The 21,854-nt window shown below is 39.7% G+C and overlaps 2 protein-coding genes across 3 annotated transcripts; one reads left to right on the forward strand and one right to left on the reverse strand.

The window, feature by feature from the left end:
* The first annotated feature begins 686 nt into the window (after positions 1–686).
* LOC139638238 (E3 ubiquitin-protein ligase CHIP-like) lies at positions 687–9,760 on the forward strand. Of its 2 annotated transcripts, XM_071512306.1 has the most exons (8): positions 687–897; positions 1,663–1,861; positions 2,866–3,031; positions 3,259–3,346; positions 4,386–4,442; positions 5,223–5,339; positions 6,063–6,116; positions 6,437–6,461. In XM_071512306.1, the coding sequence occupies exons 1-7, from the start codon at positions 778–780 to the stop codon at positions 6,081–6,083; spliced, it is 768 nt and encodes a 255-aa protein (XP_071368407.1). In that variant the 5' UTR covers positions 687–777; the 3' UTR covers positions 6,084–6,116; positions 6,437–6,461. The 2 variants fall into 2 exon arrangements, with proteins under 2 accessions (XP_071368407.1, XP_071368406.1); XM_071512305.1 differs by lacking the exon at positions 6,063–6,116 and having other exon boundaries at positions 6,437–9,760.
* Positions 9,761–9,762: 2 nt separating this feature from the next.
* Positions 9,763–17,631, reverse strand: jmjd8 (jumonji domain containing 8). The gene is made up of 9 exons (XM_071512307.1): positions 17,418–17,631; positions 15,386–15,481; positions 14,063–14,111; positions 13,472–13,568; positions 13,321–13,389; positions 12,447–12,566; positions 12,147–12,214; positions 11,029–11,163; positions 9,763–9,972 (listed from the first exon to the last, which is right to left on the reverse strand). The coding sequence occupies exons 1-9, from the start codon at positions 17,513–17,515 to the stop codon at positions 9,892–9,894; spliced, it is 813 nt and encodes a 270-aa protein (XP_071368408.1). The 5' UTR covers positions 17,516–17,631; the 3' UTR covers positions 9,763–9,891.
* Positions 17,632–21,854: the final 4,223 nt, after the last annotated feature.

Raw genomic sequence — 21,854 nt, forward strand, 5'->3', positions numbered from 1 at the left:
TATATGTATATATCTACACATACATGGTGACCTCTAGCAACAGAACTATGCCTGGTCCCTCATCACTGAAATCACCGCCGTTTGATGGCAAGTTTGAAAGAGTAGGTGGTCATGGAGAACATTGTGACAGCTGATCAGTTAACTGAAATCCAGTTAATATGATTCACATGATTCAAAGATTGTTCCAGACACCATTTTTGAAAAACAGGTTGTGGGGCTGAGGGACAGGATCCAGTATCACCAGCCCCTCTACCATGTCATCAGTGATTTGTTAGTTAGAAATTGTGCAAAGATAGCATGGTGTTCCATATTGCAGCCATTTGGGAAAATTGGGCCTCAGTAGCCAACTTTGCAGTGACCTAATGTTTCAATGGTTTCTCTACCTTGAACTCCAGAAAAATCTCTGTCGGTTCACATACTTCCAAATGACAGAAAAGATCCCCCAGCAGTTTTTTTTTCCTGTGAACAACAAGCCCATCCATTTTCATTAATAATATAAAATGTTCTCTGTGCCACATTTGGTGCTTTTATCACAACAAGCACAACAGTTGTGCTTCTCTACGCCATTGGATGCTTCTGAGTTATTAAAATAAAACAGCACTGGGTTGGAGAAGAAACATTTTTGCCAGAATTGTTGTGTGCTGTTGTGTTTATTACTGTACCTCTCTCTCTTTTCCCTTAGCTCAGTTTCTGCGCTGCCTGTCGGTCTTAAGCAGCAGGATAGGGAAGCAAGGCGGAGAGGCAGCTGCCGCCGGTGCAGCGAGCCTGGTGGACAAGATGGCGGAAAGCCCTGAGAAGAGTGTCTCCGTCTCCGCTCAGGAGCTGAAGGAGCAGGGCAACCGACTCTTTCTGAGCCGCAAGTACCTGGAGGCCGCCGCCTGCTACAGCAAAGCCATCGTAAGGACTGGGTGACAGGAAGTAGGCAGGGGTGTGTGTGTGTGTTTCTGCGTCTGTCACGTGTGTGTTCAGCCTCACGCATGCATACACCTGGTCCTGTGTGTAGGTCAGAGGTCACCAGCCGTTCCAACCAGATGCTACAGCAGCTGATTTCACTGATTAACACACCTTCAGCCAGAGAGGAGGAACTAATCAGAGAAATCAGCTGCTGAGTGTTTGGGCGGAATCAAAACCTGCAGACACATGGCTCTCTATGGCACACGGTTGGAAACCACTGGTGTAGATCAGTGGTTCTCAGCCTTTTTGGCTTGTGACCCCTTAAAATGAAGTGATTCCTACTCCCGACCCTCCATCAAAGACCAAAGAATGATTTTCCCTTTTCAGTTTGTTTCATTTGATATCAGAGAAGACCTAGAGGCTGAAAACTGTTCAGTATTTCACAAGAAAAAAGCAAAAATTTGAGAAAAAAATGGACATAATCATGAATTTGTATGATAGAAATACGTGTTTTTCTTATCCCATAAATCATGTCACGACACTGAAATTATCTTGTGACCCCCTGGGGCGTCCTGACCCCCAGGTTGAGAACCACTGGTGTAGATGATGAAGTAGGAAATGGGGGATCAACAGAAAGTAGAGCCACATATTTTCAACTGACAAATGATGCCATGTAATAAAAGTGTTGATAGTAAATGTGTTAGGAATATATTGTGAACTCCTAAAGAATGCAGATCTAAATAAATAAAATGCACTCCCTCTTCCTAGAGCCACAGTCCGTCTGTGCCGGCGTACTACACGAACCGGGCGCTGTGCTACGTGAAGCTGCAGCAGCACGACAAAGCCCTGGCAGACTGCCGGCACGCGCTGGAGCTGGACAGCCAGTCGGTCAAGGCCCACTTCTTCATGGGCCAGTGTCACCTGGAGATGGAGAACTACGATGAAGCCATTGGCAACCTGCAGAAAGGTGGGAAGGATCGCCTGCATTAAGACTAGTTTAACCAGTGTTTCAGTTCAGTTTGATAGAAAATTATCACTTACCAATAGGCTTGGGGCATATCCGGAATGTAATATCGCGATGCTGTCCCGCCAAAATATTGTGATATACGATATTATCACTGTTCCTCCTGTATTTTATTTTATTCCTTCTAAATGACATCATTCTTCTAAATTTGATGGCCATTTGGTGTAATTTGCTCATTTCTGATATTTCCAGGAAAACGGGCTGATTGTGGAAAAGGGAACCCACTTGAAATAAAAATTTCACTAGAACTTTGGTTATTTATTTTTTTTTTTTACTATCCTACCACTAGTAGATTATAGATTTAAAAGTTTGCACAATTGTACTCTAAGAAACAGGACGGGGGGGCAGGGGTAATGTTCGATACTGCAGAAAATTAGATATTTTATATGATCGAACATCGGCCCAAGCCTCCTTTCTAAAAACAAGACAATATGGCGTTCACAAACCGCCAATATTGGTCCCTCTGTGAGCCTCCATCAGTCGAGTACTTTGGTTGTGAAAACCCATTCTAAAGATACTGTGCATACAAACATGACAAGGTGACTATTATCATTATTTCACTCTGTGTCCTGGTATTTTTCCCTGGTGCCAGTTAATATTGAGAGCTGGGAAAAGAGACAGTGGATTCACGAGACAGATGATGCTGGATGTGGACTCCAACTGAACAATAGAGACGTGCATGCAATAAAATAAACGAGATTTACCAAAAATGAATTAACTCTTTAAGCGTTCCTGTTCACAGTGGCTCAACATCACACAGTGGGCGAGTTTGGTGTTTGCCCTTATCTTGTTTATCGGACATTTCAGGAAGTGGAGTCACATGGTTTTGCTGAGATGCTGAGTGATCACGTGCAAAGACAGCAGCTACTGAACATACACTTGGAACAATTAAATGGAAATAGGCAAGTAACAGTAACATCTAGTGCGTCTTTATTTTTTTTTGCCAGCTTATAACCTAGCGAAGGAGCAGCGGCTGAACTTTGGCGATGACATTCCCAGCGCTCTGCGAATAGCGAAGAAGAAGCGCTGGAACAGCATGGAGGAGAAGCGGATCAACCAGGAGAACGAGCTGCACGCCTACCTCACCAAACTCATCCTCGCTGAGAAAGAGAGGTGAGCGAATGCAATGAAAATTAAAAAAAACCAAAACAGACTGATAGCCGGAAACATATCTCCCATTATCCGTGACAACACAATTTGGGCGATCGCCACACTCTGAAATCTTTGCTTTCTTCCCCAAATTATTGCTGTTGCTAGGGTCAGGCAGTCCTCGACTCTGATTGGCCCGGGGCCTGCACTGTGTTGACTTGTGTTCTGCCTCTGTGTGGTCTAATCCACAGAGAGCTGGAGGGCTGCCGACAGAAACAAGAGGACAAGTCCGAGGACAGCAGGAGTCAACACAAACTCAACAAGATCCAGTCAAAACATGTAGGATTTTCACCGTGACCCTAGTCCAAACACAAAGTTTTGGCAAGCCTTGAAATGTAGTTCTCCATTGAAAACTCGCAGATACTACCCTACCACCCTCAGATACTCTTACACTGTTATTACATGTGTATCTGTAATGTTTGAGTTATTTTGTTGTTGGGTACTGTTTGGTGTACCCACTCTCTGTCCGCCTGCCTCGACTAGTTCTACATCTGTCACTGATTTCCAAACTATTCCCAAAATGCCTTTTTGATAACCTCGAGAGAACAGGCGTGACCTTGTTGTTTTGAATTAAAAGTGGGCTTATGGGCATATAAATATAGCCGGCCATGCCCCCTTACTCAAAACACAACATGTCTTGTGGCTGCAATGCATTCTGGTCTATCTCCTGCTCCTGTGGGTGGAGAAATTGGTCTCTCTGCCTCTTCTACGATGGCTTTCTCCCTGTGTGATTGGCTGAACGTTGAAATTGAAAACAGCCCTCGCTCTTTGATTTTGAGGGACTGACACCAAAATCTGACGTTTACTGTTGATGTTTTAGTTCGCTGAAACATTTTCTGATATCAAACTCAGGTGCTGGAAATATCTCAGTGTGACGTCACCTCGTCTACGTGTGGCCAGTTATTCATGGAAATACAAAAAATATACCACCAAACAACAAAATGGACCCAGAAATGTAACAGTTTTAAAGTGTTTGTGGGTGGATTTGTCCTGTAACTATCTATTAACCCCAGTGTGTTTCAATTTTGATTGTGTTATTTATTTAAAACCTACAAAACCCCTGATTTGAGAACTCTGCATTTATTATTATTGTTTGCATTTATTTACATTTTTGCACTGTCTCTATAGTTTTATATTATGTACATTACCTTTATTTTTTTTTTCATCTTATTACCTCTTCTCTTTATTATCTTCTGTACTTATTTTTCCCTGCTACTGTTCTGCCAGTTGCTGCTGTGGCACCTGAATTTCCCCATGGGGATTAATAAAGTGATATCTTATCTTATCTTAAAACTCTCCTGTCTCTTTCCTCCCACAGGACAAGTACCTTGCAGACATGGAGGAGCTGTTCTCTCAAGTAGATGAGAAGAGGAAGGTTAGTGTTTGTGACTAATGACCTAACCTCTGCTCAAGTAGGCTCTTTCCTTTTTATACAGAAAGGGGAACTATGGTTTTAGAAAGGGATTAAATGATCCTGAGCATCAATATCAGGCAAACAACACTTGAGTGGATATAGAGAAAAAGAGTGGCAATCTTATCCGTTTAAGTTAACTTATCGAGCCTAAAACATGCTGTATACGGACTTCAGTATAGTGAAACATGCTGGTAAAACTATTAAAGTAAACCAGAGTTAACGGAGGTAGTATGGAATAATTCAGCCTAGTTGTAGGATGTGGATTTCTTCCTCTGTAAGGCAAGTGAAGACTTTGTTTTCACAGTTTCAGTGAAGTATATACTGTCCTAGGGAGATTAAACTGATCCCAAGCAGAGTACAGTCATACACATGGTTTATTAACAGCTGAGTAGTTATTAAAGAGATGAAATTATTATTCTATTCTATTATTATATTATTATTATTACAAAACTGGAATCTGTGCATTGTTAGTTTCCGCTTATTTATTGTCTTGACATTACAGAAAAGAAGTGAGTAAAGTGAGTTTCCTCTAAAAGAAAATACACCGGGAAACTTGAAAGACAAAGGGAATCTATGCATTGGTATTGCTGATACAGAAAAAACAAAATTCATTACTATTCACTCCAGTCTTAAAATGGATTTCAGTTTAAGTAATCGGAAGTAATTTAGGTGGACTGTCTCTTTTAAGATGAAGCTAAGATAACCAGACCCAGGTGGAACTGGCTGGTGTCTGTTTGACAGAAGCGTGAGATCCCAGACTACCTGTGTGGGAAGATCAGCTTTGAGTTGATGAGAGAGCCGTGCATCACGCCCAGCGGCATCACCTACGACCGCAAAGACATCGAGGAGCACCTGCAGGTAAACGGCGTTGGGCAAGTCGCTCTTACTAACCCTAACCCTACTTATTACTCATTTAAGAAGTAATCACAGTACTTTACTAATTCCTCAACAGGAGCAGTAATTAGTTACATTACTCGTTACATGATTTACCGTTTCGTTGGCAGTAGAGGCTCCTTGTCGGGTTGTTTTTCTCCGAGTTTCACATTGCTGTTTTGCCGTATTAGATGATTTGATAAATGTATGGTTGTATGTTGTACAGAAGAGGATTAGCGCTTCATTCTGAGTTTCTGACTTTATTCTCGGAATTCTGAGATTAATGTCAGAACTCAAATAGATTTTTCACGTGGCCCTAATCCTCTAGCCTGGTAAGACCATCCTGATCACGTGACCTCACGTTCTGTTTCGCCCCACGGATCAGTCTGGACTTCTAGCCGCCCACATCGATTTCAGCGGGCGGGAGTACTTGCCTTGACAGACAAACTCCTTCAGCCAATCAGCAGAACGGCGAAAACGTCTTTTCCGCCGTTAGTCCGCTAGTGCGTACTCTTGTTCTTGTTTAATTGTTGTTATTGAGTCTATTTCTGCAATAACTGCACTTATGGCTGTGTTTACTCTACTGAAGTTAACGTTTCCGCTCGTCGCTTCGGGAGACGCCATTACTGTTTTGCCAGCGGCGGCCTGTATTTCACGTCATCAACTACGACGCAGTCCCTGATTGGCCCGGTTACAGTGTAATTTCAGGAAATCGATGCGGGCGGCTAGAAGTCCAGACTGATCCGTGGAGCGAAACAGAATGTGAGGTCACGTGACCAGGATGGTCTTACCAGGCTACTAATCCTCTTCTGTAGAAATGATCTTGTCTATGTAATGTAAATGTAAAAAATAAGCTTGTGTATGTAAGTTGTTGATTTTATTTCATCCCCAAAATGATTTCATGTTGTTTGTTGTACCTGTTAAACTGAGTATCTGCAGCAGGAGTGTCTAAGGTCACACTCTGTTTGGATTGTTTGCTGGACAGTGGGCTTGATATTTTTGGGAGGTGAAACAATTCATATATTTATGTCCAGCAAATGAAACATCACATTATGTGTTATGTGTGTGTTCTTCCCTTCCAGCGAGTCGGCCATTTTGACCCAGTGACCCGCACCCCGCTGACCCAAGACCAGCTCATCCCCAACCTGGCTATGAAGGAAGTCATCGATGCTTTTATTTTGGAGAACGGCTGGGTGGAGGACTATTGAGCAGTGACATGAGATGAAACGGAGTGGAGAGAGGGAGGGAAGTCGGTCTGAGGAGAGATCGATACGATGTGGATCGAGACAAATCGGTGTGTCCAGTCACAATAGCCTTCACTTAGACTTGGTTTCCCTCTCCTGTGTTTGGTCGTTCTCTCCATCTGTCCCATTCTCCTTCCATGTTCAGGGACCAGTTAGCTGAGCACCGCAACTATCAACTATTACGCTTCTTTGTGAATATTCATAATCAAGTGATGGGACTGGGGAGAGATGCCTATCTGTCCGTACAATTCTGTGCGTCAAAGGACTTTGCATGACTGAATCACAAGCTTCGGTTGGCGGTCACCAGTTGCCCAACGGCGGATTAGTCTGATAGTGTGATGTGATCAGATTGCATGTCCGTGAGAAGTCATCAGTTGCTGGTTTCTGATATTTTAAAGTAATCCACTATTTATTACTTTTTAATTATTTCTTACTGACTAGAACATTAAGGTCCAAATTCACTAAGATTACGTTGTGAGGGCGATCTGCGCATTTTTTACGCCTCAGTTGTTTGAGCTTAGATTTTTTCTCTTATTTACTAAGAAATGCAAATCAAGTTGTGGAACAAACGAACACTGTGGCAGCAATTATCCCCATGATCACCAATTCCAAGTGCAAATCAGCAGTAAAACTAATCCACAAAAGCTGCACCCTTTACATCCCAGAGTCTCATCATAATCGGAGCGTTCTCGGATCTGGTCTGAGGTTCTAGGATGGAAAAGGCTCTTCCCTTTCTCTTGGCACAAAGTCTTTATTTCTCCTTTCAAAGGATCTTGTGTGTGCTACAATAATTTGGGGGAGTTGGTATTGCGAAGTGTTAGTGGATTGGGTGCAATCTCGAATTTGCATGACCTCGCCTACAAATAAATATGTGGGCAAGATAATGTGATTTACCTATAATTTACATGCACGACCAAGAGTTTATTTTTGGACCGCGGGTATTGGGCAGCTTTCCACTTGGCTGCATACGGTTAGTGAATAGCGCTGTGATTGGGAATTCAGATTTGGGAATTTTGGTCGTAATCGGTGAAAATCTTTAGTGAATCTGGACCAAAGTATCTTAGCCTAGTTTTTAGCCAAACACACTTAAAGTTAAATCACCAAAAAAGCATCTTGCACACGATCTATAAATGGTGTCAGGCCGCCCATTAAAAAGAATCCATCAGCATTTATGACAAACACTTCTACCACTAAAAAATCATATCAATCATTAATGAAGTAATCCACACTGCAGCTACAAGCATCAACAAAGTAACTACAATCAAAGTAATCTGATTATCAAGGATCATGGTTGCACCTCCAATTCATGACAACAACAATAATCTTAAATGGAAGTAGAAGACTAGTTCTCCTGGTCTTTTGTGTTTGCTGGCAAACTCTAAGAGGAAAACAGTGCTGCTGTCATCACTGAGTGATGTGACACAATCATAATATAAATGTTGGTTGCTGATCGTGCTGTATAACGAGTTCCTCTGAAGACCGTTATCTTGTCATTCAGCTGTTCAACCTGTCTGCTACCAGATCAGCCGCCTGCTGATGTGAACACGAGGCTTCGACCGATACGGGTTTATGAAAGCTGCTGCCAATATTTTCTGAAAATATTCAGTCTTTAAGTTTGACTATTTTGATTCCAAAAAATGACAAGTATTCAGTGTTTCCCCCTTCATTTAGTTCTTGTCAGGCTGGAAAAGCCTTGACACTGCCTGGACCATGTCTGATTTTTAATAAAATGCCAATATCGGCCCAATATATTGGCTAAACAATGTATCAGTCTAAACCTAGTGCATACTGGCAAATCCCTTTTTTGCCAGCTTCAGAGTTAGTGTATATACCATATTCCTACATTATGAATTTATTCCTAATAACATGAGTAGAATACCTCCCCAAATAAGACATTATTCCCTGTTGTCTTTTCCTGGGAAACTCCAATCACAAGTTTCCTGACACTATGGTGTGTTTTTGTCATGATGCTCCAGAGTGAGGCCTTGTGGGTTTTGACATTATAGCGCTCAGCGTTGGGGAAGCAGTTGTCTAATCCTGAGGATGCTCTGCTTCTGAAACACCTTTTTCCCCAGTGTGACATTTTAATGATTTCAAGTTTAGGACCCATAACTCTGAGCATCATCTACTATTTGCACATCTCCACTGCAATTTGCACAAATAATTTGAAAAAAGATAGGGTTAGCTCAATACTACTGTACAGTGAGTACAGAGTTGTACTGTAATACAATACCAGACCAGTATCGTCCAATACAAAGAGTACAGAAAACTCCTTGATGATTAATATTCAGCGGTCGGAGTGATCCTGGTTTACTAGTTGATCTTCTAATAACCTTTAAAATTTGGACAAATGCCTTATTTGTAACTTGTGATGCCACAAACACCCCGCCCCATACATAATAATCTGGTATCAGTATTGTGGGTTAGGTGTTACAGTACTTCATTATTATTTAAAGCATCTTTCGACCCTAGGAGTTTGAAAACGTGTATTAGCTTCATTAATATTAAAGTGCTGTATTGGGATGTGTGTGTGCCGGGGGGGACAGATAATGTTCTTACTGTGTTATTCCATGACAGTTCATGTTATCAACAGACCAATAAAAACTGAAACCCAGTCATTGCAAGTTTCTAACAAATAGAATAAAAACAGACAGAGACTTTGACAGTTTTTACTTAAATTACATTTGTAATTACATTTGGTTTGATCGAGGCAGCAAAGCATAATCTGTGTAACTACAGTAAAATCAACTCTTCCATGGAATGAAAATACCAAATCTGTTATCCAGAACTAAGCAAAATGGTAAATCAGTACAGAAAACAAAACAGGACTAGACAGTTAATAAGTCTCACATGTATTTCCATCTACATTTTTCCCTGATGTATGATGCCTGATTTTCTCAGTAGTGAGCAGAGGGTTTGAACTTAAAACCTGAGCCTCAGCCAATCATCTCCATTTGCTTGATTGGTCATTAAGACATTAAATACACACAATAATTACAAAGCGTAGCTGCATATTAAGATGGCAGTCTGCTCTCTGACACCAGTTAAACCGGTGAGGAGAGCAGAGTGAGGAATCGACTGGAATGTTATTTGGTCCCTGGTGTTAAATTTGGAGGTTGTGTCATTCCCAGACCACAACATCAACAAAATCACAATTTATCAGTCTCTTTGTTGATCAGCATAATCACTCATGTGGAAGATCAGATCGGGTCCCTTGTTGAGTCTGATCGGCTGTGTCCGTCCTCCTGTCCTCCTGTCAAAGTGCATCAGAGGAGAGGAGAGCGGATGGAGTCTCAGCCCAGGAAGGTGGAGATGAAAACACTGGTGTCCAGGTTGAGAGTGGCGTGCCACCAGCGGTCGGGGAAATACAGCAACTGTGGAGAAAGATCTGCTGTTAGGAAATACTGTGAGGTCACGTGATCAGGATGGTCTTAAGGAAATACACTGTAGGAAATAACTTCTTAGTGTTCCTTCCAGACTTGTTTCTGTCACTCTGGGAGGTTTAACTATGGAGGCCATGAGGCAAGAGAGGAAGAAATCCAGGATTCCCTTGGTGAATCCAAATATCTAAGTTTGGTCTGTGTGTTTTTTTCCTCAATACATTGCTTACCAAAAAGGTTATTTTTTTTGGCAGGATCCCCAAGTTGCCTTTCTTACTACAAATTCATTCAACTTTATTTTAACAAGAGCTGGACAGGCTTTTTTCTGTGGCAAAATAAGAAAAGCGTGATCAAACAATAATAAAAAAAGCCTATCAAAGTAACAGAAATAGTAACATTAGCAAGAATATTAGAGTAAATGACAAAAACATATTTTTATCACAAGAGCGACAAGCAAATGTTTAATGTTTCAATCACGTCTTCCTCAGTGACCTGATCTGATGTAACCACATTCTACAGGACCCACACACTGCAATATTACATCTCACACTGTATGAAATGAAACAGGCCTATTGCATGGTAAATTCAAATTCAATACCCAGAGTTGGAGTGTGAATGTGAATGTTACCCAACTGTAAGGAAACAGAATGTGAATTGAATTGAAATGACAAGAAACAGAATTTAAATCCATGAAATTCCACTTCTAAGAGAGCTCGTCTTGACCCATGAATCAAACATTATGCATCAAATAAAAGACTAGAGTTAAATCAAATGCATTCAATCATACTGTATATATTACGATAACATGTTCTGCATCAAATACCACCTGAACGATTCCTTTAACATTTTATGATATTCAGTATTGATAATTCATAACACTACATGTAATCTCAGATATGTGGTATGAAAAAAACATGTAATTTCACTGAATTAAATTTAAATTCCTGAAATTCCAATTCAATTCCAGTTCTGTTTCCTGTAGGTTTTTTTTTTTTTTCTTCAAATTACAGTTCCCCTTTCTCAGCTGAACTGGAGTTGAGTTGTTCTCACCTCTCCGGGCCGGATGGTGCACTCCAGCGGAGCCTCCTCCTGCGGCAGGAGGGGGTAGGTGTCCGTTACCCAGGACAGAGTGGTGCGGTTGGGGTGGAAATGAGGCTCATTCTCTGGCGGGTAGAGGAACCAGCGCTGTGTGAAGACACCCAAAGTAATTAGAGTTCGGCAGACTCAACTCTCATCAGACAGCGGTTGTGAAAGCCCAACATGTGTGCTAGTAAGTGTACAATGTAGCTTGGAACATTTTGACATTTATCTCCATTAAAGACCCCATGAAATGGCATCTTTACTTCCTTGATTTGATGCATTTCCTGTTGAAACAGGATGTGGGGGCGGGACACAATGCAGGGAAGAATCATTCAGAAATTCAATGTTCAATGTTTAACTGATATAGAAAATGAGTTTCACTTTGTTTTCTATTGCCCTTTTTATTGGGAACTGTGCAATACTTTGTTTAGTAAGATAAAAACAGATTGATTTTGTAAATATGGATGATGCACAAAGATTGAGTTGGCTGTTTGCTTATGAAACATTTAGAAAGCCTGGGAGATGAGAAAAAAAGCTCTTTATCAAGATAAACTAAGTTTGTAGCAGTTCTTTTCAGTGTATTGTTCAAATGTTATTTGAAAGAATATAGTAGTACTTTATAATGTGGTCATTTATTTTATTTAATTTTTTTGTTCTTATATGTATCACCAGAAGATGTATGTTTTGTAAAATGGTGGTGTCCTGTAATCCCATGTGGGATGGGCCAGATGTTTGGCATGACAACTAATGGGAGATCAGTCAGGGAGAGAAAGATCAAAAATCTGTGATGGGTTGGAGATTTTATTTACGCCTCCTGCTGCAGCATGAAGTCACTGTTAAAGATACTCTGTTTTCCAGGAGTGAAAGTAATGGGAGTTCATTTCATGGGGACGTTAATATTAATATATCAGAAAAAGTTACACCGATTCCCCTTCTCCTCCCCTTCCCATGTTGTGTGTGAACCCGCTACAAGCTATTTAGTATGCAGCATGCAGAGCGAGACTTTCAGACTTACAGACCAAGAAATCAACATGCAGAAAGTAGAAGAAGAAGAAGAAGCTGGCTGTTTTTTGGGTTTTTTTTTTTACCTTTCTGCCATAAATGACCTCAGAGTATCCGGGGCCGTGCCAGTGGAAGGGAACGCCTGTCCCTGGACCTGCAGGGGGAAACAGAGATAATGTGACTAGAGTTTGACCAATATGGGATTCAGAACACCGATATTAAAACATTTTTGAGTTGAAGCTGCCGATAGCCGATACTTTAAATTTGACAGTTTTCACGCCCAAGAATTGTCTTCCTGTCAGGGAGCAAAAAAAAACATTTCTCTGTAAAACAATACAAGCGCAGACCGCACTCGGGACGATTCAGCCGAACAGAAGAAGACTGACCTGCGATCCCAAAGCTGTGCGCCCCAGTAGTGCGAGGCAGGACGTATGGCGGAGACTTGTAGTGGTCAAACAGGCTTCGCCACTCGGTGAAGTTGTTGTCCCCGAAGAAATACAGCGTGTCTGTCGAGGAGGGAAACGATGGGATCTTTTAAAGAATGATGGCAGACTGTGTATCTGGTGAAGCGTCAACTGGAGATATCAGAGGTGGGGACTCGAGTCAGCTGACTTGGACTGAAGTCACAATTTGAATCGCTTGAGACTTCACTTGATACTTGAAGAGAAGACTTGAGACTTTGAAGACTTGAAATGGTTTCTAAAGTCTTGACTTGAGATCTTGTGTTTGTGTAAATGACTCGGACTGAAAGTGATGAGATTTGTTCCAGCAGACGACTGAATTTAAATTCTGTTTTCTGAATTTGTATGGAATGATTGAATTTATTGAAGTTGAAACTGATTGTAGAAATCAAACTCATGATGCTCTTACCAAGTTTTTATCCTATTAAAACCATATTGCATTGAAAAGTCCTAGATATTTAGTTTTCTTTAAGATATTAAATTGATACTGGACTCTTGATTTGTTCTGACTTGACTTGCTGTTCTACATTTAGACTTGAGACTTGACATTAATGACTTGATTTGGTAATCTGCATTTAGATTTGAGACTTGTGCCTCAAGGCTTGAGACTGACTTGGGACTCGAGCAGACTTTACTCGGTCAAACCTCCAGTAGATATAAAGGATTTCCCTGAACCAGCAGTAGAAAAGTGGTGAATCTCTCGCTATTCTTTCTCTCCTTTGTTCCCATAACAGACGACTGAACTCCGATGAAAACTTGATTCCCAAACCCTCCCAAGGCAGAAGAAGGCTTTACTCACCGCTGCCTAGAGAGTCCACAGACTGCGGCCTCAGTAATAAGTCCACATACTCTTGGAAAGGGACATCCACTGCAACAAATTGATCAGTTAATTAAGGGCTTGTGGAGAGAGAAATCAGAAATCCATGTGGGCGAGAAGTGGACCTGCGTACCTTTCCTGTAAGAGAAAGTGTTCGCTGTGCTGAGCCTCACTTTCCGGCTGCCGTATTCTTCAAGTAAGCTCGACTTGGAGCACAGCAACCTGAATTTCTAGAACAAAGACAGCGTGCGGTTTATAAAGTGAAGCAGTTTGTTTACGACCCTGTACTGTGTGCATGTTGGACGTCTTAAAGGAAAAATCCCCTTTAACACTGTAAAAAAAAAAAAAAAAGGCTACATTGCATTTCTGGGTCCATTTTGTGTGTAGTGTTTTTCTTATTCCCTCAGATTATATAAGATTCTGATATTCCCAGAAAGTGGGTACACTTTATTACAGCATTATTATTTCAGATATCGATATTATTACAACACCTAATCACAAAATAACTTCTGGAGTACATTGGACATCACAAATTGACATCCAACGGTGTCAGAGAGTCGGAGGCTGGATTTTTCCTTTAATACAGAACAAGGACAAAGCCATTACACAGGAAATTTATCCAAATTAGACTTCCAGTGTAAACTCTCTTATGGTAACAGGTTTCCGTCACACACCATGCAGTGGGATTTACCGGCGTCCTCGCTTTTGAAATTCAAATACATACCGTGTTATCAGTTAGACCTCTGAGAATGACCGGTCTTGTGTACGCATATCTGGGGATAAAAAAAAAAAAAAAAAAAAAAACATTTTATCAGCAGTGTTCAGCCAACCTTGATGTGGATCTATAGCCACAAAGATAACCACACACTGAGGAAAGGGCAGCAGATCTTCAAATGGTAGTTTAAAGCTGCACCAGGCAAGATTTTTATGTAAAAATACACCGATGATTATCAGCCTGAATCTGCAACAGAGAACAGCTTCCCATTCCCACTGATTGAGATGCCGTCGATTCACCATGTGTGTCCAAATTAATTTCTGGTGTTGGTCACTGGAGCAAAATGAATCTTAAAAAGGCAAAATGCAAAACTCTCTGCTAATCAGCAGCGAGTAAACACTCCGTCCAGAGAAAGGAGAAACGATGAGGAGAAACGATGCACTGAGAAGAAGACAATCGGGTCCGAGGAGTCTGCACTTTGATGACTTCATGTTGCACGATTTTTGGGTAATCAAGTCCTTCAGCCTTTCAAAAATTCAAAGATCGTTATCTTCCGCCACCACTTGGGGCCGCAAAGCAGTGCAAAGCTGGCTAATGCAGCTTTAAAAAGTTAACAATTATAGGCAACAGAAATGTGAGAAATTAGCAGCTTATAAAACCACATACAGCCACATATAATTCACAAATAAGTTATCAGTGGTAGAAAGAGTACTATACTCAAGGAGAAGTACTGCCACTTTGCTGATATTTTACTTAAGTAGAAGTAAAAGTACTGGTGTAAAAATCGATTTAAGTAAAAGCAAAAAGCAGCTCATTTAAAATGTCCTCAGTTCCTGAGTTTCTCTTTAGAAAAGAGAACGTTGTTAGCTGTGATCTTTTCCATGTGATTCTACCAGGAGAGAGGACAGAGTTCAAACTGGATTCTTTTAAATTTTAAAACGTGTAAATTACAAAACAAAGTGCACAAACAAAGTAAAGTCAGATTCCTCTTCTCACTGTGAATGGCTTCACTTTTTTGCCAATTTACACTGATCCAGTTTCTGTTGCTTATGGCGACACAAACTCTGTTCTGTAATGGATGGGATTTAAAATGCAGCAAAGTACAATACTTAAGTAAAAACATACTTAAGTAAAAGTAAAATTAGTTTTATTAATTAAAAACACTCAAAAAAGTACAAGTACACAAAAAAACAAACTGAAACTGAAAACTACTGAATTACAGTAACGTGAGTAAATGTAATTAGTTACTTCCACCCTTGTCAGTGACAGTATCATCTTACTACTGTACCTCCTCCTGGAGAATAAACTCTTCAACTTATTGGACATACTTACTGTTCGATGAACTGTCGGTGTGAGAGCGAGGCGGCATCCAAGACATCTATGTTGCACGGACCTTCATCATGCAACCTGTAGTCTGAGTTCGATGACCTGAACATAAGATGTAGATATTCACATAAGAACAAAACATTAGCTCACATTTTGCTGCCTTTCGTAGCCTTTTTTATTTCCCATCTCATCATGATGTGATCACAACGCAAACAAAGCAAGTGCATTGAACCTGAATATCCTTTGCTGCTTTGGCTCCATGCACTTATTAATGAGGATGGTATTCTCCATTTTTAATTATTTTAGCTGTTTTTATTTGTTTGTATTTTTTTATAATTTCATTTGAATTATTTCATTCTTTATTGTTTTTGTTTATTCTTTCACATTAAGAGTATTTTAGAGCCAAGCAAGTGCAGCAACAGTCGCAGCTGAATACTCATAGGAGATATATTGAAATTTGAAAAAGCTAGAGTGAAAACCTGACAAAATATCACAATTCTGGTGTTATTTATTGATTTATGGATGAATTCACAATATTTGAGTACATGTGACTAATGAATATAATCTTAATTTGTCCAAATATTTTTCACACCCCACGGGGGCCATCAAGGGGCCACGTGCAAAAGGGGCTGCAGTGTTTCTGTTAATTAGATAGAACTGAAAATAGAATTTCACATCCGAGGTGTGTGGAGCCAAAAGCCAGTGACTGGTGACTGGACTGTTAAGGACATGTATTAGCCTTAGGGTGCCTGATGTTATGAGATATTCTATTTATGACAACAGTCATTTAAGTGTTAGTGTAGTTATTAATACCATTTTAATTGTGCTGCATGGTTGAGAGCCTCCACTGAGCCTACAGCACTGGATGTACTGTAAACCATACAGTGACTGTCAGTGGATGCCAAATTTCTCACAGCTAGTGGTTATGCTACAATGCAGTGGTTCCCAAACGGTGGTCCTGGGACCACTATGGGTTCCACAGCAAAATGAGGAATTATTCATTTCCCTATTATCTCACTCCCTTGACTTTACCACAATGACAGAATGTATAAAGATGACTATTTTGTTAAGTTTCCCTGTCCTGACTGCAGTTACAGTAGGTTACCTCACCACCTACAGCACTGGTGTCCATCCATGTGCCATGAGACCCATGTGTGTCTGCAGGTTTTCATTCAACCAAACACTACACCAGCTGATTTTAATCATTAACACAGCTTCAGCCAGAGAGGAGGAACTAAACAGTGAACTCAGTTGCTGTAGTGTTTGGGTGGAACAAAAACCTGCATACACATGGCTCTCGATGGCACATGGTTGATATAGACAGATATTTAATTCTGTATTATATCTAACAACAAAAACTTAGTGTAAAATCTTACCAAATTGGAATTATCTATTTGGGTGGTCTTCGATGTTAAAAAGTTTAAGAAACCTCGCCACAATACTTTACCCTTCTCTCGCTGGGAGAGACGTTCAGGTATATACCTCGTAAAACATGAACTAAGAGCTTTTTCTACATATCTAGGAGCCACTCTTCAATTCGGCGGACATATAATCCAGCAAGCAGCACTTCGTTATAATAAAATTTCAATTTTGTAATTGCTCCACACTGGGGCTCTATAGCGCCCATCGCGGTATATTTTGGTGGGAAAAGACAGCGAATAACAGGAAAACCAGTTCTAAAATTTTAGAAGTTGTTGAAATAAGTGCTGCTTTCTATATTGGATGCATGCCGTATTGAAGATAGCTTTCTATTTGTTCGTAATTGATCATAACTTATATTCTATGTGATGTGTAATTTTGCTAGTAGTCACAGAGACATTACATTGCCAGAGTTTTAAACGGAGTTTGGTGTTATCCTCATACAAGAGAGCAGCAGGTATCGGAGCTAGGGAACCCCTGCTAAAATGCACAGCAGAACCGGCAAAATGGAGATCCCAAACATATGCTAATGGTTGCTAGCTTACAAACATATCTCTGTTTAGTTCAGATGAAAAGTTACAGCTGTCAAGATGCTCAGTTCAGACAGATTGAGACTCACCAGCCGCCTCCGTCATCTACCAACACCTCTGCCTTCTGTACAGCGAGCCATAACGAAAGAAACTGTATGAATATATGTAATAAAGCTTTATATTCCATTCAAAATCGTATAACCGCCAATTTAATTATAATTTAATTCAGGAGAAAAATGTAGTTAATTCCAATGAAATGCAAAGCTCCTTGAATGCTTCCCCATACAGCATCAAGTGCCGTCTTCTTCCTGTAAAAGGACCAATCAGAAACGACCACATTAACCTGCCTGCTTATCGTGCTGCGTTCACATACCATGGGGAAATAACAATTGAACATAGAATATAGCCCGTACCTGTCTCACTGAGAAGTAGTAAAATTACTGGTGTCAAAACCACTTAAGAAAATGTAAAATGTACACTAAAGTGACTGAGTTACTTAAGAGAACACACATTGAGATCTTTCCCATGTAATGCAGAAAGGACAGAGTTCAAACTAAATTACTGTAGTTAAAAAAACAACTTTACAAAATTAAGTGCATAAACAAAGTAAAGGGTGAATTAACAACAATTTAGCAGACATGTTTACAGTGGTTTCTGTACAGATCATCCCTTTTTACTCTCCAACTGACTTTCCCTCACTCCTCACTCATAAATTGTCCAGTTTCTGATGCAGATGCAATGCTGATGGAGAGCCTCCAACATTTGCAGTCTGTAACAGATGCAATTTAAAATGTTGTGATGTGTAATGCATTAGTCAAAGTATTTCAAAAAAATACAAAAAAAAAGTACAAGTACACAAAAAAGCTACTCAATTACAGTAACAAGTGTAATTGTAATTCATAACTGTCACCACAAGTGCTGTATAGGCTGACTTTGGGCCAAGCTACAACATTGGTAAAATGATTTCATTAACAGTTTGATGTATGAACAAAATATAGTAAAGTCTAGCCTTCTTTATACTTTGAAATTATTAATTAAAAAGTTTCTTTCATAGGCCCACTTGATGCCTGTTAAAGGTACAAACAGGCCTATAAAAGGGTTGAAAACGTTTATAGGTGTGTTTGTACCTTTGTACATGCATCAAGTATGGTAGTAGACCTATACTTTGACATATTCATTAAAACAATACTTTCTATTCATATGCATTTGAATTGTAGTCTTTGGTTGTATTTTTGGCCCTGATTACACTAATCATTGGTACATAAACATAAATTACTTTTTTTTTTTTTTTAAGTACAGAAACAGGCAAAGCAATAAAGGAAGAATGAAGGATGCAAAAATTTAGGTTATGAATAAAATAAATGAAGAAATCATTGATTAAAAGAAAAATGCTTTTATCAAGAAGATGCATACAGGGGAGAGCGGGGTAAGATGAGCCAGTTTTTACTGAAAATGTTATCTTGGCAAGGAAAAATGAGACATAACTAAAACAAATGCTTCCACCCATATTTCAGGATGTTGACTTTCAAAATAATTGGTAAGAATGCAGCTAAATGAAAGAAGAATGAAAATATAACTTCTTAAAAAAAAAAAAAAAGTGGTCCTGTGACTCAATTTGCCCCAGGGTGGAGGTGAGTTGATCCTAGCAAGTGTGGCAAACTGAGCCACTGAATTATTAACGTTGGAATCTGGATAAAATACAAATAAACTATTTCTATGTCAAATGAGATTGAAGACAATGTTGTCACTTTAAAACATCTTTATTATTTTAGTTTTTCTCATAACATTAATAGTGAACTAGAGCAGTAGTAAAATGTTCTTCCATGTTTTTTTGCAAAATAATCTGAGTTAAATGTGACATTACTTGACAACACAAGTAACATTACTTGAAAAGTCTTAAATTAAAAGATTTGAAGCCATTTTTTTTTTAATTGACATTGCTCCAAACTAAATGCACATGTATGCCTTCAAAAAATATGTCTCCTGCTGATGTCATCACTATTATTGTACAGAAATCATTACTAATCATCATGTTTGGGACACAGCCTTAAGTAACAAACTACTGTTGTCTAAAGAAAATATCAAGGTGGCTTTCAGTCACCTGGTTCCACAGTAAATAGTCAGATCACAGAAGTGTTAACTGGTCTCTGGTCTCAAAATAAACGGCAGACTGCGCTCACAAGCTTTCAATTCAAATCTTAGGTGTGACAGTGAAAGCTGAACTTACAGTTAACAACAATGTTCTTACCCTTTTCTTTGATCAGTTCAAAGTAATGTGAATATTTCCAAGTTCTGCAGTTTATTGTGTTCATTCTGAAAGCAAGTCGTAACCTACAAGCCTCCATCGCACTGCCAGCCTATAGTCTGCTTTTAATAACATCATCAACATCATTTTTTTTGCACTAACTAAACATTTAACCATTAGTAAGAAAAATAAAAGTAGCAAAATGTAACTTTGAGAAAGTAACTAATACATAAATTGAAAAACTAACGTGTTAATTTAGAACACTATTGGTAATAGACCAACATTTATTGTATATTTTGAATGTAGCTAAATTGGTATTGAGACAACAGCCATTAAACAATGAATGTAAAAAATGTACTTTTTTGCAAAAAACGTACTACTTGTCCTATGTTGCTGGTTCCATCACAGCCATGTTGCAATGGAAGTCTCTTCCTAAATGCCTGGTCACATGACACATAGAGCTTACCGTTGCCAGGACCCAGGGGATCGCTCAACTTACCCACGGGCTCATCTCACCCCGCTCTCCCCTACTGCAACTACTATAAAGGACACGTTCTGCATTTGGTTTTGCATTAGGAAAGGTTACTTTAATCAAAGCGGTGTATGGGATTGTACATTTGTTCCAATCATCTGTAAACATAATATATACATTTATACAACAGATTATCTATTGCTTAAATAACTTTGTTGAAATGAATCCCAAGAAGACCAGTCCATGACTCCAAAAGTGTTGTTATTGATCATTTCGGACAGCAAAAACTCTCTGAGACATAAAACAAACAAATTGCCAGCAATTATACATATACGTAATAAGATAACAACTTCCAATGCTGAGAAATTAAAATAAATTAACTTAGCATACTTCAACTTCAGTGAAAGGTCAAATTTACATCCAGTTTATTTGGTATTGTTCACATATAATTCAAATATAATGGTTAACACAATACAAAGCCTTCAAGTCTGCTTTATTTTCTTTTTCAGGTTTATAGTCAAGCATAATGTCTTTAGGGTATTGTTAGTATAATTAGTATATTCTGGGTATTGTGTTACTATAAAATCTATTATTCAAGTTGATTTGAGACAATTTGAAAACATACCAAACCCTAACCCTAACCATTTATTACTTAGTTATATGTAATATGATTTGTACATAATATATTCTAATTCTTCTAGACATGCTCTGCTGAAACAAATAAATCACAGTTGCAGTTAAATAATACAGTTGCAGTTAGTGCAATAAAATAAGAGCAGTTTAAGGAGGTAACAGTGAGCTGATATCATTCACCATCTTCACATACAAAGATACTCTTCATCTTTCCTCTGTGTGGAACGTTTCCCCACTGCTGCATCACAGCTTTAAGTTTATGACTTACTAGAACGCACCCATATGCACAATAGTTTCAAACCTGACCAGAAATAAAAAAGTCATTTCAATTCTTAAAGGATAAGGCTGGTGTTTTTTAATGCAACAAATCCTATGAAAAGAACAAAATCAGCAATGATTTTGTTTTGCCAACAAGTCTCGTCCATGTAGCCGGTGCTCAATGCAGCAATGTCCCAGCAGCCATACAATTACATACAATTAATTTTTTATTTTTTATTTTTTTGGTTACCCGGGCCATTAGGTGAGAAGGTAATCGCTAAAGAGCTGGGTCTTTAGCCTTTTCTTAAGTATTGAGAGGGACTCTGCGGATCGAATGGAGTTTGGTAACTCGTTCCACCACCGGGGAACCTCAGAAGAGAAGAGTCTGGCTAGAGACTTAGGGCCTTGCTGTGGTGGCAGCACCAGGCGCCGCTCCTCGGCAGAGCGTAGTGGGTGGGAGGGAGCGTAGACCTGAATGAGGGAGTTTAGGTAGGTCGGAGCCGTTTGGTTGCTGCTTTGTAGGCGAGCATCAAGGACTTGAACTTGATGCTGGCAGCAGCTGGGAGCCAGTGGAGGGAGATGAACAGCGGAGTGACATGTGCTCTTTTGGGCTGGTTGAAGACCAGACGCGCCGCCTCATTCTGGATCATCTGCAGAGGTTTGAACGTACATGCTGGGAGCCCTGCCAGTAAGGAGCCATAGAACTCCATTCTATTAAAAAACTATTAAAAACCCGTCACAGAGCCATGCTGCTGTTCTGCAGCATATTTCATCATCGCGATGCACCGGGCCGGCCGACTGTTTCCTCAAACAACTTAATAAGCCGACCATAAACACGTTTTCCATCTCAGGAAAGTAATTCCATAGCACCGAAAATAGTCCCCGGCATAATGAAGAATTTGTTCCCATTTGAATTTG

The sequence above is a fragment of the Centroberyx affinis genome, unplaced genomic scaffold (assembly GCF_046629955.1).
Source record: "Centroberyx affinis isolate AG114_WGS23_722 - 3 ecotype Tasmania unplaced genomic scaffold, CSIRO-AGI_Caff_v1 ptg006222l_1, whole genome shotgun sequence".
In the NCBI taxonomy this organism is placed as follows: domain Eukaryota; kingdom Metazoa; phylum Chordata; class Actinopteri; order Beryciformes; family Berycidae; genus Centroberyx; species Centroberyx affinis.